The sequence below is a fragment of the Bombus pyrosoma genome, linkage group LG14 (assembly GCF_014825855.1).
Source record: "Bombus pyrosoma isolate SC7728 linkage group LG14, ASM1482585v1, whole genome shotgun sequence".
Classification (NCBI taxonomy): domain Eukaryota; kingdom Metazoa; phylum Arthropoda; class Insecta; order Hymenoptera; family Apidae; genus Bombus; species Bombus pyrosoma.
In genome coordinates, this window is record NC_057783.1 from 8325786 (window position 1) to 8338350 (window position 12565).

The 12565-nt window shown below is 35.9% G+C and overlaps 1 protein-coding gene across 1 annotated transcript in view; it reads left to right on the plus strand.

The window, feature by feature from the left end:
* Window positions 1-12565, plus strand: part of LOC122574716 — a 159181-nt gene that overhangs the window by 109169 nt on the left and 37447 nt on the right. Inside the window, exon 4 of the mRNA XM_043742630.1 lies at window positions 4910-5034. Coding sequence (XP_043598565.1) covers window positions 4910-5034 — 125 coding nt within the window. The remainder of the gene's footprint in view (window positions 1-4909; window positions 5035-12565) is intronic.

Genomic DNA, 12565 nt, shown 5'->3' on the forward strand with positions numbered 1-12565 from the left:
AATTTCGTGGAAATTTCAACCAGATCGAAGAGCGCATACGAGCGCCTGTCACTATATTTTTCGCTATAAAATTTCCGTGATAAATTTTCAACGTCGTTTCGTCGATCAACGACAAACATACTTTACGAATCTTTGATCGATATTGCTTCTATCGTATATTTGTACGAAATTTTTAGACCTTTATTTTATCTGTCATGTATTGCTGTTTTTGGCAGGGTACTCCGTTCAAAAAGCAACGGTTAGCGGAAAAGGTGCTCCTGGCGATATTTGGTAGAGCCGAGTATTTGTAGTAGTGAGTGAAGTTAAGCTTTTTTTCGCAAATAGACTTAGTTGACCGTGCTTAAACTGTGCGGAGTGAATTCATGCGTTTATTGAGTTCGTGGAAATTCTTCTTTGACCGAATGAAGGGTATCGTATGTTCCCGAGGAAAATTCATGTATTATTTAATTCCTGCATTTTAGATTATATAAATAGGGCATTGCAAATTTATAACTTGAGAAAAATATATATATATATAATTTTTGTAACATGTTTCCATGCTATTCTTAAGTAATACAGAACATTTCTACGTGTTAAACACAAAATTGGGGTAATCGCGACTTATTGTTCACGTAGACGAGTCATTGTTACGTATTGCGCCATAACCGGCGAGAGTCGTTAAAATTCTTTTATTCCTCAGTCTTGCCTCGACCGCTCAACGATTAAAACGTACGAGTGTAAATATGTGTAACAATTAAAAACCATATGACATTCCTGCTAATCTATTGTATAATACTTAATAATGCGACTTCACAGAGGAAGAAAAACAATGTTAGCAGGTGCTTGTGGTAAATAATCGAATCTCAAGTAGAACAGTTCGTATGCAATATGCATGATGAGAAGATGTAGAGAGGATGAAGTTAGGAATTACAAAGTGAGTTACGAACACACGAAGGTAAGCCAATTAAGAATTTAAAATTGGAAAGAGGAGTTTATCGCCGTTTCCTGATCCGTTTTCGTTCACTGTCCATAAACAGTCAATGGGATGGTATTGACAGCGAAAAGAAAGCGCCAAGTGTATGGCGTACAGATTCGAGTAGGGTTGAATTGATCGCTTAATAATGCAAATGCGATTCCAGTCTTTAATGCTCGCTCGAGCGTTCGTCACTTAATAGGATCGCATTTAAAGAATTGCATCGAATTTCACTGGGATTGCGCTGATAAATATTGACCTTTTTCATTGCTAAAAACATTCGGTCTTTTTTTTCTTTTTTTTTTTAAGCCGCATTTTAAACGGCTAATTCGCTATAGAAAAGTGGAATGCGTTTTCGTAATTTCCCGGCGATTTCATGTGCAAAAATTTAATTAACTATAGGCTTCAAAAGATTATAATATCTGTAGAATATTTGTATTGAAAATATCGTAGTGTTTAAAATTTATAAAAACCAATATCTTCGATCAATTTGCAGTTTAATTTTTAGATATGTCAGACATGAATAGTAGAATTTCTTTTTGTCAGTCCACGATATATTTTGCAATAACCACCTTACGAATTTAAAACTTGCCCGAAAAAACATAAATCTGCCATCAATTTTTCTCAATTAACCGCAGGCAACAACTCACTGTGTACAAAATCATGCGACTACGTGTCATCGTCTACGTGCTATGTGAAAGAGTAATAAATTGAAGCGATTTTCTCGACACGGCAACGAAGGTGGAATTCAAAAGAAGTTGGTCAGGGGATCGATCAAAATTTAGGGGATATATTCGGGTTGTGAAGCATTACAGCTTCACTGCAAATCTTGATTAACCTCCTTCGTCTTCGTCTTTGGGAAGTTCCAGAGTCTCGAAGTGCTGTGACGGTGGAGCATAACATCAATTTTCATTCCCCAATGACGTACGTCTTGTTCACGAAGACGATCGTCCGCATAGTTGTTGAGTGTCACATGTTAAATTCGAGGGGGGGGGCGCTTTAGGGGTAATATTTAATCCTTAATGGTGTCTAAAATCATGTTAAGATCTGCAAAGCTGTTGACAAGAGAAATTTGATATTAGCGATATTGCGCAGAAGTGTTTGATAGATAGAAATTGAAGTTATCATAGTATATGTTGTAGTAATGATATAGTATTGTGCGCATTATATATCTGGTAATTTCACTTAAATTGTAATGGTGGAATATCGCGCACATTTCGCTTTACGATGAATTATTTAGCGTGGGTTCAATAGCCTATTTAATAGAAATTTAGTTGCTAGGATATGGATTTCGATGGAAATTTATACTGTTCGAGTCGTAAAATGTTTTACAGACAAACTTCATGTAATTGGAAACATTTTATAAGTTTCTTTTAATATCGGCGGCGATCGTAACTTTCGATCGTTTAAAAAAACGCAAAGAAGCTTTAGTGCGGTAATATTTTGTAAAAAGTGATATAGACTCCCAATAAAATGAAATGAGATTCCTTTTATTAGGATTTAAGATGCAAAAAAATTTCAGTATGCGATATATTTTATTTATTTATAGCCGATGTAATAAATTTATCCCGTACATAAATGAATCAGTTTTTCTGAATTATACATCCAATATCTGCATTTATACGTCAGTTATATTAAATACACGATAATAATTCATCACCATATATATTAAAATTTTCATCAGTTTTACTCTTCCTTAACTAAAAAAATTATAAAACTGATCAACTTTGCCATTATTTACATTTTTAAAATGCTTACTGCATTTATTATCATGTATATTAAACTGAAGTCCTGCATATATTACAATAAAATCCGAAAGAAATTCTACAAAATACACAAATAACATTTACTAAAATATTCAAATCTTGCACGATTGCTATTTCAGAGCCACGTACGCTTTTTATAAATTTGAATAAATAGGTTCGATGTCATAAAAAGCAGGATGTCATTCATTTTAAAATGCATTTTGTTTCATATCGATCCGAATCTCCATTATTGAAAAATTATTACTTAGAAGAGAAATGTAATTCTTTAAATATTTATCCTTTCTGTCCTTGTCGTACGCTCGGACTTCTCGCTCACACAACCTCACTGACCTACACAAAGCTTCATCAGCGCGCGTTGGTCAGTGACAGATGCTCAGTCAGCGTTTTTTTCACAGTTACTACTTGATTTATAGAGCTCCTGAAGCAAATATATGTAGGTCACAGCGATTGGACATCGTATATGTACATGTATGGTACAGAATGCTTTCTAAATGCCAGTATTTAAATATTGTAACTTGGGAATCAATTGAGATGATCTCACATAAAAAGTATTATAAAGAGCATGTTTTCATTTTTATCTAAATGGAAAGTAACATATTTACTCTGTAAAAAATGTCTATTCGTAATTATTCTAACTCGAATTCAGTACGAATGTAGAATTACTACTTTATTACATGTTACGTATATCAATAATCTTTTCCTTCGATTTAAGAAAATTTGTATTAAATTCGTATTTTGAGACTTATTTATGTGAATATTACTATATTCATATGTAAACATTGCTATATGTAGTATCAAAATATGGTCCAGAACAAGGACAAGAAAGGATGGTTTATTTGGAGTTAAGTTTAGTTTTATCCGTGCAAGCAATAATACCCAATACAAAAACTGACTACAATATCTTCGTACGTCTTACTCTAACACTGGGCTTCCAACTTCTGTCTCCTCAACCCTCGCATCCTTCTCCCACTCCTTTACTCATTTAGCTTTAACGTCACCAAGGCATACACTCTTACTTACACACTCTCTCTCTCTCTCTCTTTCTCTCTTCCCCAGCATTCTTACGATTCTTAGTTTATACCTTAAATTTACAACTTACACTATCCCGAGAAACTCGAACTTAAATATATAATAGACCAAGCGTATACTCCCCTTTTTTCGATATTACATAGATATATGAAAAAGGATTTGTCTTATTCAATTATATAATGTGTGTTTAAATTACCCATGGTTTGTAATTAAATCGTATTTAATTTATTTAATGGTATCCCAGTGAGAGATTTGGAAATTAAACTTCGTTATTGAAAAGAGAAAAGTAATCATCAATGAATGAACATCAAATCTATTTGAATAAAGAATGAAAGAAAAATACTGCGAGCGTTTCGTTATATCAACGATGTTCGTACAACGATCGAGGGTTGTTATCGCGTTTTACGCGAAAATTTTCATCGGTCATAGTTGGATAGATGGAAATGCTCCCGTTATTCTTACACGATCGTCTATAATAAATAAATCGTCGACAACTATGTCCGATTTCACTTCCCGGCGCGAACTATGTGAAATATGTGAACACGTTGACAATAGCCGTTCAAGGTTTCAACGACATGTGCCGTTGTCGACCAATCACACGTTCACCAAGGCATCTATTGTACGTAGTTACTTGTTTTGTACGGCATTTCAATATCCATTGTACATGAGGCTATTTAAAGAAGAATTGTTCGAAGTCAGTAACCAGATCCTGAAGTAAAAATTCTACTGTGTGTTTTGCTTCAAAGATCAATATCGTCTGTTACATAACAGTACAGCCATTGGTGGAAATTTGTTTTTCCATGGAATATCGTAAAAAAAACAGTGATGTTGTTTTTTACACAATAATTCCTGACATTGTTTTTTGATCAAATATTTTGATTGAAACACTTTATCTCTGAAACAGGAAATTAAATTCACCTGAACGAGAAATGCAGTTTTTGCAGTAGTTTAATAAATCGGTTACTGCTCTTTTTTTTTGAAAAATATTGTTTTATTCCCTAGTTATTAAATGAAAAACTTGAAAATAACGAACGATTGAAAAAATATAATAGTGGCACTCACACACAGGTGTTTAATATTAGAAGTGAATTAAATGTAATTTTATTTATTTTCATAACTTTGGATAACCGTAATTGACTAACGTTATTCAAATTTATTTCAGGATCTCAGCACCGTTTCAAGTAGCTGCTGTAGCTCTTGTCCTCGCCGCCACAATTTCAGCTTTAATTGGACATTGTTATTCAGATCACAGAACCCTGGTCGCCTGTGGATTATTTCTCCTTAGTGGTAAGTATTCATGTCAAATCGTAGTTGAAAAACAAAATTAGTCAGTTGCTGGATGCCTTATAATGTATTTTTATTTCAAATCTATACCAGATGAAATGTAGAAATCAGAAGTAATGAAAACCTTTTAATTCCCGCAATCGAAATAATCTAGCGATAAAATTTACTATAAAGTGGATGTTAGAATTTTTTGAAATTAAGGAACACACAGCAATCTGTTTGACAGAAACGTGCAAACTACTCCATCGAAAAGGTGCGTTTCACGTTTAACTTTACCAAGAGTTCTGTCTCTACTCGATAATCAGGTTTCAAAAAGGGCAGAAAAATTTTCGCTAAAAGAAATAAGTTAGAACCACTCGAAATCAGAAAGCAAGCGGCGAAAGGCTGGCGCAATCTGCTGGAGTCAAAAAGTACATTTCACACTTAACACGGTCCGAGGTTTATAAAGAGGAATGTCAGCATGGCCGAGGACCATAAAGTCTCATAAAAAGTGCTCGGTGGTACAGCAGTCGCTTCTAATCAGCGATGATCCGGCAAAAAATCGTCGGTTGGAGACAAGACCGCCGTGGAAACGCGGTGATTAACACGGTGGTCGCTCTGAAAGCGTCCGGAAAGAAACGATAAAGAGGAGGAAAAAGAGTGGGGGCGATTTTTGAGAACTGACGAGTCGTTTGTTCGCTGGTCACGTATGGAGTTCGTAGCTTTTATTTCTCTCCTTTCCTCTTCCATCGTCTTTCCTACAAGCTCTCTCTTTCTTTTTCCTTCACGATCTCAGAGAACTACTTGGCGGTGTATCAACCGCACTTTCTCCCTGTTCCCTGTTGAAAAGCTAACAATGTGATCCTTGTTATTTTAAACTCTCTGGCTACATGAATTTCACGCGTGAACAATTCATAGATCACGAACGTTGTTTCCTTGTTCTCATGGGAAAGTTTGTACTCCTGCCAGTGGCTTCTTAATATTCGACGCTGTTTCCATCGGAGGTAAATCGCTTTATTAAATAAAACGTTTACATGCCGGCTGGGCTCGCACGGTTTTTGCGACGAAAGTGGATCACTTGGTTATTCGGCTCCTGTCGTCTCCCTTTGTGGTTTTTGGAAGATTATATGAGTAAATGTAAATTGAGTTTGTTTGAGCGATGGAATTCATAAATGTGTCAGGAGCTCCAATAAAAGGAAGGACGATAAATGTACAGGATAATGTACAAGCTTATCATTTGCGAAGTAATAATCTTCTACTGACAAGGAATCTATATTTCGATAAATTTCCAAATTTTATCAATGTTTCTTTTCTCTAAACTTTCAAGTATCGATTAAGAAAGATTGAGAGTAAAAGAAATTCAAGCATCGATCGTCTATGATATTCACAGTTTGGATCTCTGTGTAAATGGGTAAAATTTTAACTCACAATTTCACACTCGCATGATCAGCAATAAACAATTGATCATTAGGAAGGTTATAAAAAACAACGAGGGTCGTGAACCTGCATCGGGGGAATTTTCCACTCGAGCAAAATCGAGTGCGTGAACATAGAACGGAAATGACGAATGAAAATCGAGCAATAGTATATATCCTGGGGAAGTCTAATGCTCCTGGATGCACGGCGGATGAGTTGGGAGAGGATGGAGTAGCTCGATTAAAAATCGCTCGGATGGGATCGTCGCTCGACCGGAAGTATAAAATGCGACGTCCCTCTGCCTTCGACTTCCGACCAAATAATTCGACAATCGTCTGCCAGGCTGTAATTAGCGACCAGTTTATCGAGTTCCGACTCTTTTAGAGAAAAAGCTTCGCTTCCGCTTGCTACCTGAAAATCAGCAATCTTTTACTGCTTTTTACTTTTTAAGGGTTGAATATCATAATATTATTATTTGTTATATACCAATATAATATTTTGGATCTTTCAATAATCAGTAATTAGAGTTTGTCAGACAGAATAGTTACTGTTTTATGTTCAATTTGTTAAAATGTGTATAGAATTTGAAAATGTTCAGACTATGCGAGATATACGAGGCATCGTCCCTACAAGAGTCTTTCACAAATTAAGATTAAGTTATATTATTTCATTTAGTTCCACAGATACTTGCAAATAAATCACAAAGTTTGTCCAAGAGAAATTTTAATTAAATTTCTTCCGTTAGTTTGTTTCTATAATTTAATCTGCCTTTAAATCTCTGCATGTTTATTACATCGTCAATGTCTGACAATATCGAAAAACAGATTTTGAATAGATTAAAAATTGATTTTAGAGATCAAAGACGGATTATAATTACCATAAAATATCCGTCTCTGGGCAAAAACTTCAATATTGATGCACTCCACTCGTGAATAAAACTTTTCCCCTCAAATGAAACAGACTGAAGTCGATAAAATAAGAGCTAATAAATCGAAATCGAAGAGAAATGTTGAAAGCAGTGTATAGACGCTGGAAATAAAGAATAATACGTCGCTCAAAGGTCGACGAGAGCAGAAAACGTCAGAGATTGAACGATCTTATATTGTTGTCAGGGTTGTGTGAATTTTTCGGTGGCGTATCGGCGGCGAAACATTTTTCCGTTTGTTTCCAACCATACGGAGACACACGGCTGCGATGATGAAGTCATGCAGAACACACCAGTGGATCCATTTCCTCCATTTTCCCGCCGCTTCTTTCTCTTATTTTCAAGCCGTGCGCCAGCCGGATTTCGCGAAAAGCTGGTACGTTTCGCGTCATGAATTGGAAGATATAAGCACGCGAAAAAGCTCGCCAATTTTATACCAGGAACATTCAGAGAAATATATGTATACAGACGTGCGTGTATATAAATTTCGCTCTGAAATCCTGCATTATTTGTCCCCAACGAAATTTTAATCGAAATGTAAAAGCATTTCATGTTCGTGTGAAAAACGCTTTTCCCCGACCTGTGAATGTTTAATTCTTGTCGGTATGATGATGTTTCCATGTTCTTACCTGGTTTTCCCATTAAAAAGATTAATCATTTGGGAAGGCGAATATACGAGTTTCTGTCCTTTCAACATTCTTCAAATACAAATTTTATCAATTTTAACAGCGTTTAAACATCATAAACGTCAAACATTTTCCCTGTCCAGAAAATTTTGTCAAAGAAATTTCTTCTGCTACGATCCAATCCAGACACTTGTTTTTCTAAACTGCGTGATAAGTTCTATCTCAGACATGTTCATTCCTGAGACACGAACAACAAAATCAATTAAAATACGAATTACTCCTTTTCGTCTCACGAAAACTTCGAACCTCGTTTAACCACTGTATCAAACAAAATAACGATTAACATCGTGATCGTGGTATCATTCTCTTTTTTATTATTATTTATTCGTGGAAGACAAAGCTCTGACAGTTTACAAAGACGCGATAGCTCGCTATCGAAGGTTCCGTTTTCATTTTGTGCGTTCCTTTCCTCGTAGATTGTCGGGTAATCATGCTCGAGGCTAAAAGTGGTGGAAACCGGAAGTTCTTCTACGAAGACTCGTAATTACGTGTCGGAGAACAGGTCGGCCATCGCAGAGGGAAGAAAAAGATGGACACGAGAGATAGCCGGAACATAGAGGAGAGAGAAGGAGACTAGACCGCGGTCGAAACTCGAAAGCGAAGGATCGGTCTGATTTATATCGAGCTTTACTACTGGGCCTCGATCTCGTCTCTCGGTTTTCGAGGCTGTGCGCAATTCTCTGGCAGCTCCTGGAATCTGGATCAGAAATTTCTTTGAAATCCTCGGGAATTCTCCGCTTGATCGATGTCTTTTATTTCGCGCGTGGAATTGTGATTCATATCTTTTTGAGAGGTTTCGAACCTGAGTTTATTACTTGAATTTCATTTTGAACAGCTTGAACGCGTTGATTCTTGAGTTCTATTCTTCTATTTTCTCTCTATCCTCGAAATCTATACTAACTGTTCTCTATTTTCTATTATTCCTGCCCTTTGCCTTCTTTCCATTTTCCTCCAACCTTTTCAAATTCTCTACTCTCCTTTACTTTCCTGTAATTTATATTTATCTCTACCTACTACCCTCTCTACATTTATATTCCTTTTAAATTTACATTCATTCTTATTTTTCCGCCTCTTCTGCATTTATACATGTTTCTATTTCTACCGTTCTTACGAGTCTTTCCATTTCACCTATCCTTTTTGCACTCTCTTCTCCTATTCCTCTGTCCGTTTCTAACTTTCTTATGCCTCCCATTACTCCGATTCTCCCTCTACCCTACGAAGCACAGCGATAAATTGCCAAAAGCAATTTGCAATGCGATAATATCGGACAGACAGGTGTTGGGTCGCCATCTCGTCCGAGTTGGGGATTGACTTTGTGAAATGAAAACAGATACCCGGAGCGACGTGGCTTTTGTCCGTGTTCCGAGCGCGTAGCCGAGTAGACGTGACGTTTTATTGGCGGAATCGATAGCGATACAATATCGCGAAACTCCCTTACGCTCTGCCGTGCCGAAAAAGTTCTTCTCCGCGTACATCAAAGGCGAGGCTGAAACAGAGAAAGAGTGAAAGAGAGGGGGAGAGAAGGGAACAGCGGTTGCTGGAAAGCAATACGAGCTCGATTTTCTCGACCTCAATAATACGAAGCACGAAGCAATCGGTTTCTGTGCGCCGCGATATATCGCGTGAACCGTGTCACCAACAAAGAATTTATTTGTTGCCCGCTTCCCGCAATTTGGCCGGTCTTAGCGACCAAGTTCCGTTACCTTTATTGCTTAAGAACGTGTATAACTTTTCCTGGAATTCCTTTAACTTCCTCTCGATACATTCTAATACTTTTGTTAACAAAGATTTACTCCTTGCAATAAAGATTGGCACGCTAAAATTATCGTTTCCAACGTTTTGTAATTTGGAGTTGAAAGATTGATTAAATTTCATATATTTTCATAGAGTTGCTAGCGGTAGGTGAAGAGGAAATAATTGTAAGTAAATATAACGAGGAGGGAATTACTCTAACGAACAGAAAAAGTGAAACTAAATGACTATCGATTACTTGATAATCTGCAAAAGATATAAGGTAACAATGACGAGTGGCAAGAACCGCGGAGTTACCTACAACTTCGAACTACGCGATAACTACTTAATACTTATCGATAAGACGTCTTTTCCGCTTTCTTTCTTAATCCGCTTGAACTTGCTCCAAGTTCCTTGAACTCTTTTCCTGAAACTTCAAAACGATTATGTCTACAGTAAAAGACAAACAAAATTAAACGATCAAGAAGTTGGACGCGAGAAGAGAGGAATAGAATCGTACAGCGTAACGTCGAAGGAACGTTTCATTTGCGAATAAATTCTACTTTCATCGCTTCATTTCGTTGAAAAATGGTAGAAGTTGAGCGAGAAGTAACAAAATGACGCCAGAAATAGGAAGAAAGGAGATAGAATATAATGATGGGAATCAAAGGGAAGAAAGGAAAATTACGGAACTCAAAGGAAGTCGTGAAAGAGTAAGTCAGAGGTCGGAAAAAAGACATCTGACGACAAAAATTAAAATATAACCATTGAAACTTAGAATGAAGGGTAGGAAATGTACAAATTGAAAAGGGGAAGATGATAAAAAGGATAAAAGTCGAAATGAAGTAATGGAGAGATAATAGAAATTTATAAGAAAGGTGTGGAAATTTAATAAAAATTGGCAGGAGGTTAGTGAAATAAAAGAAATTTAAAGCAACGATTTCAGGATGTTAAGAGTTGAAACCGAAATAGAATGGAAACTGCAAGAAAAATAATAAAAATCAGGAAACTGGTAAAGACATATTTCTTAATATTGATTTATCCTTTTAGTAATTTCATGTAAGAAATGTAAATTATTATTTCCATAAAAGAAAAAAGTCTCTGGTGCGTAATTAGCTCCGAAAATTGGAAAATAAAATGAGAAATATTTTAACAGCGTTTATCACGAATATAACAATTATGTGCTATTTTCTGGGCGATGTGTAATTATTACCATTGTACAGCACAATGAGATAATTGCATATGAAAAATGTGCTGAAGTTTTCATGGTAAATTAAGTTTCTGTTACGGAACGTTAACTGATTGTCCATGTACAAAATTAAAGGCAAAATTGAAATTAATTACGACATCACATTTTATATATGAAAATGAATTCTACTTAATCTCTTTATTTATTTATATTCCTTTGCCATTTGTATTTACGTTCATTGAACCATTTAACGAGAAATTATTTTCATTCTTGCAAAATATTTGAATTTCCATGAAACTTAAATAAATCTTGATAAAGTAAATAATCTTATAATGGAAAGGACAATAAATTAATAAACAGCGCTGCCGTTAACTCAGGTTTTCTTATTTTCGTTATACCTCCACATTTTTTGTTATTTTTCTAATGCCTTAAATTCAACCTACTCTACCTACTCTATTACTGTTACATCTTATCTGTACTTAAATTTTTCTCGCTCTTTCTTTTCCATTCTCCTCTCACTGACATTACTAATATCTCTCAAATTACTTTCATTAACATACTACAGTCACTGATTACTCCCATTAACCTTTCATAATTCTCATATAATATCTCTAGCAAATTTATCATACACCTATCAAGCATAGCACCTTCGAATTTTCCTCACCCTCGCTATTATGATATTCTCTGTCCTTCTCTATTCTCTACCCCTTTCTCTAGCAACACGGAAGTTTCCCGTTCGCCTCACGATTCCATCAGCCGGATCACGCTGTCAGGAATTAAAAGCGAATTATATTCATCCCTAGCCGTGTTTCTCGGTGGCGCGAATTCGTCAACCAGTCTACTCATAGAAGAACTCTAAATCCCATAACGAATAAACAGGGGAAATTGTCTGCGACGATTTAATAATAACGTTCAAAAGTGCCTACGAGCACCTGTGAGCGAAAGGGGACGGAACTGCTACGCGCTACGGAATTATAAATTATTGGGGAATACTTGTAATTGTTTCCTTTTTGCGGGGATGGCTGAAATGCACCGGTTGGCCACATTTTATCTACCATTTCGTCAGTGTGAACGCGCACTAACGATCGTAGAACCGCAACTGTCTATCAATTGAACTTTATTCTCTCTGTTTTGAACCCTAGTGCGATGAAGTTTGAAAAATTCTTGATTTGTCGATGATTGAATTTAGATAAGAATTCTTTCTCAAATCTTTAGAATAAGACGAATGGAACAAGATGCAAGTATTCTGCATTTTTAATGCATTTTCCTAATGATGAACTAGTTTCATCGCCCTGGATTCTTAAGGTTTATTTAATTTTTGCAAATCAATGATTCTTGCAGTGGAACTGTTAGAGTTTCTTTGTTGGAAATTCCTTCCAAAGTAATTTATGCATTAAAAAGTTGTCCAAATAAAGTAGAGGGTATCTTGAATCTTTCGCAGCAACTTTCGTGACAGCAAATTTTCTCAAATTTAAGCTTGCATAAAAAAATCACACGAATATTCAAATTATTCTCGAATTCGACCGATTTGATACGATCCGTTTAACGAAGGCGAGGAAATGAAGCGAATTATACAAACATGGAGAGCGAAAGACGCGAACGGAAAAT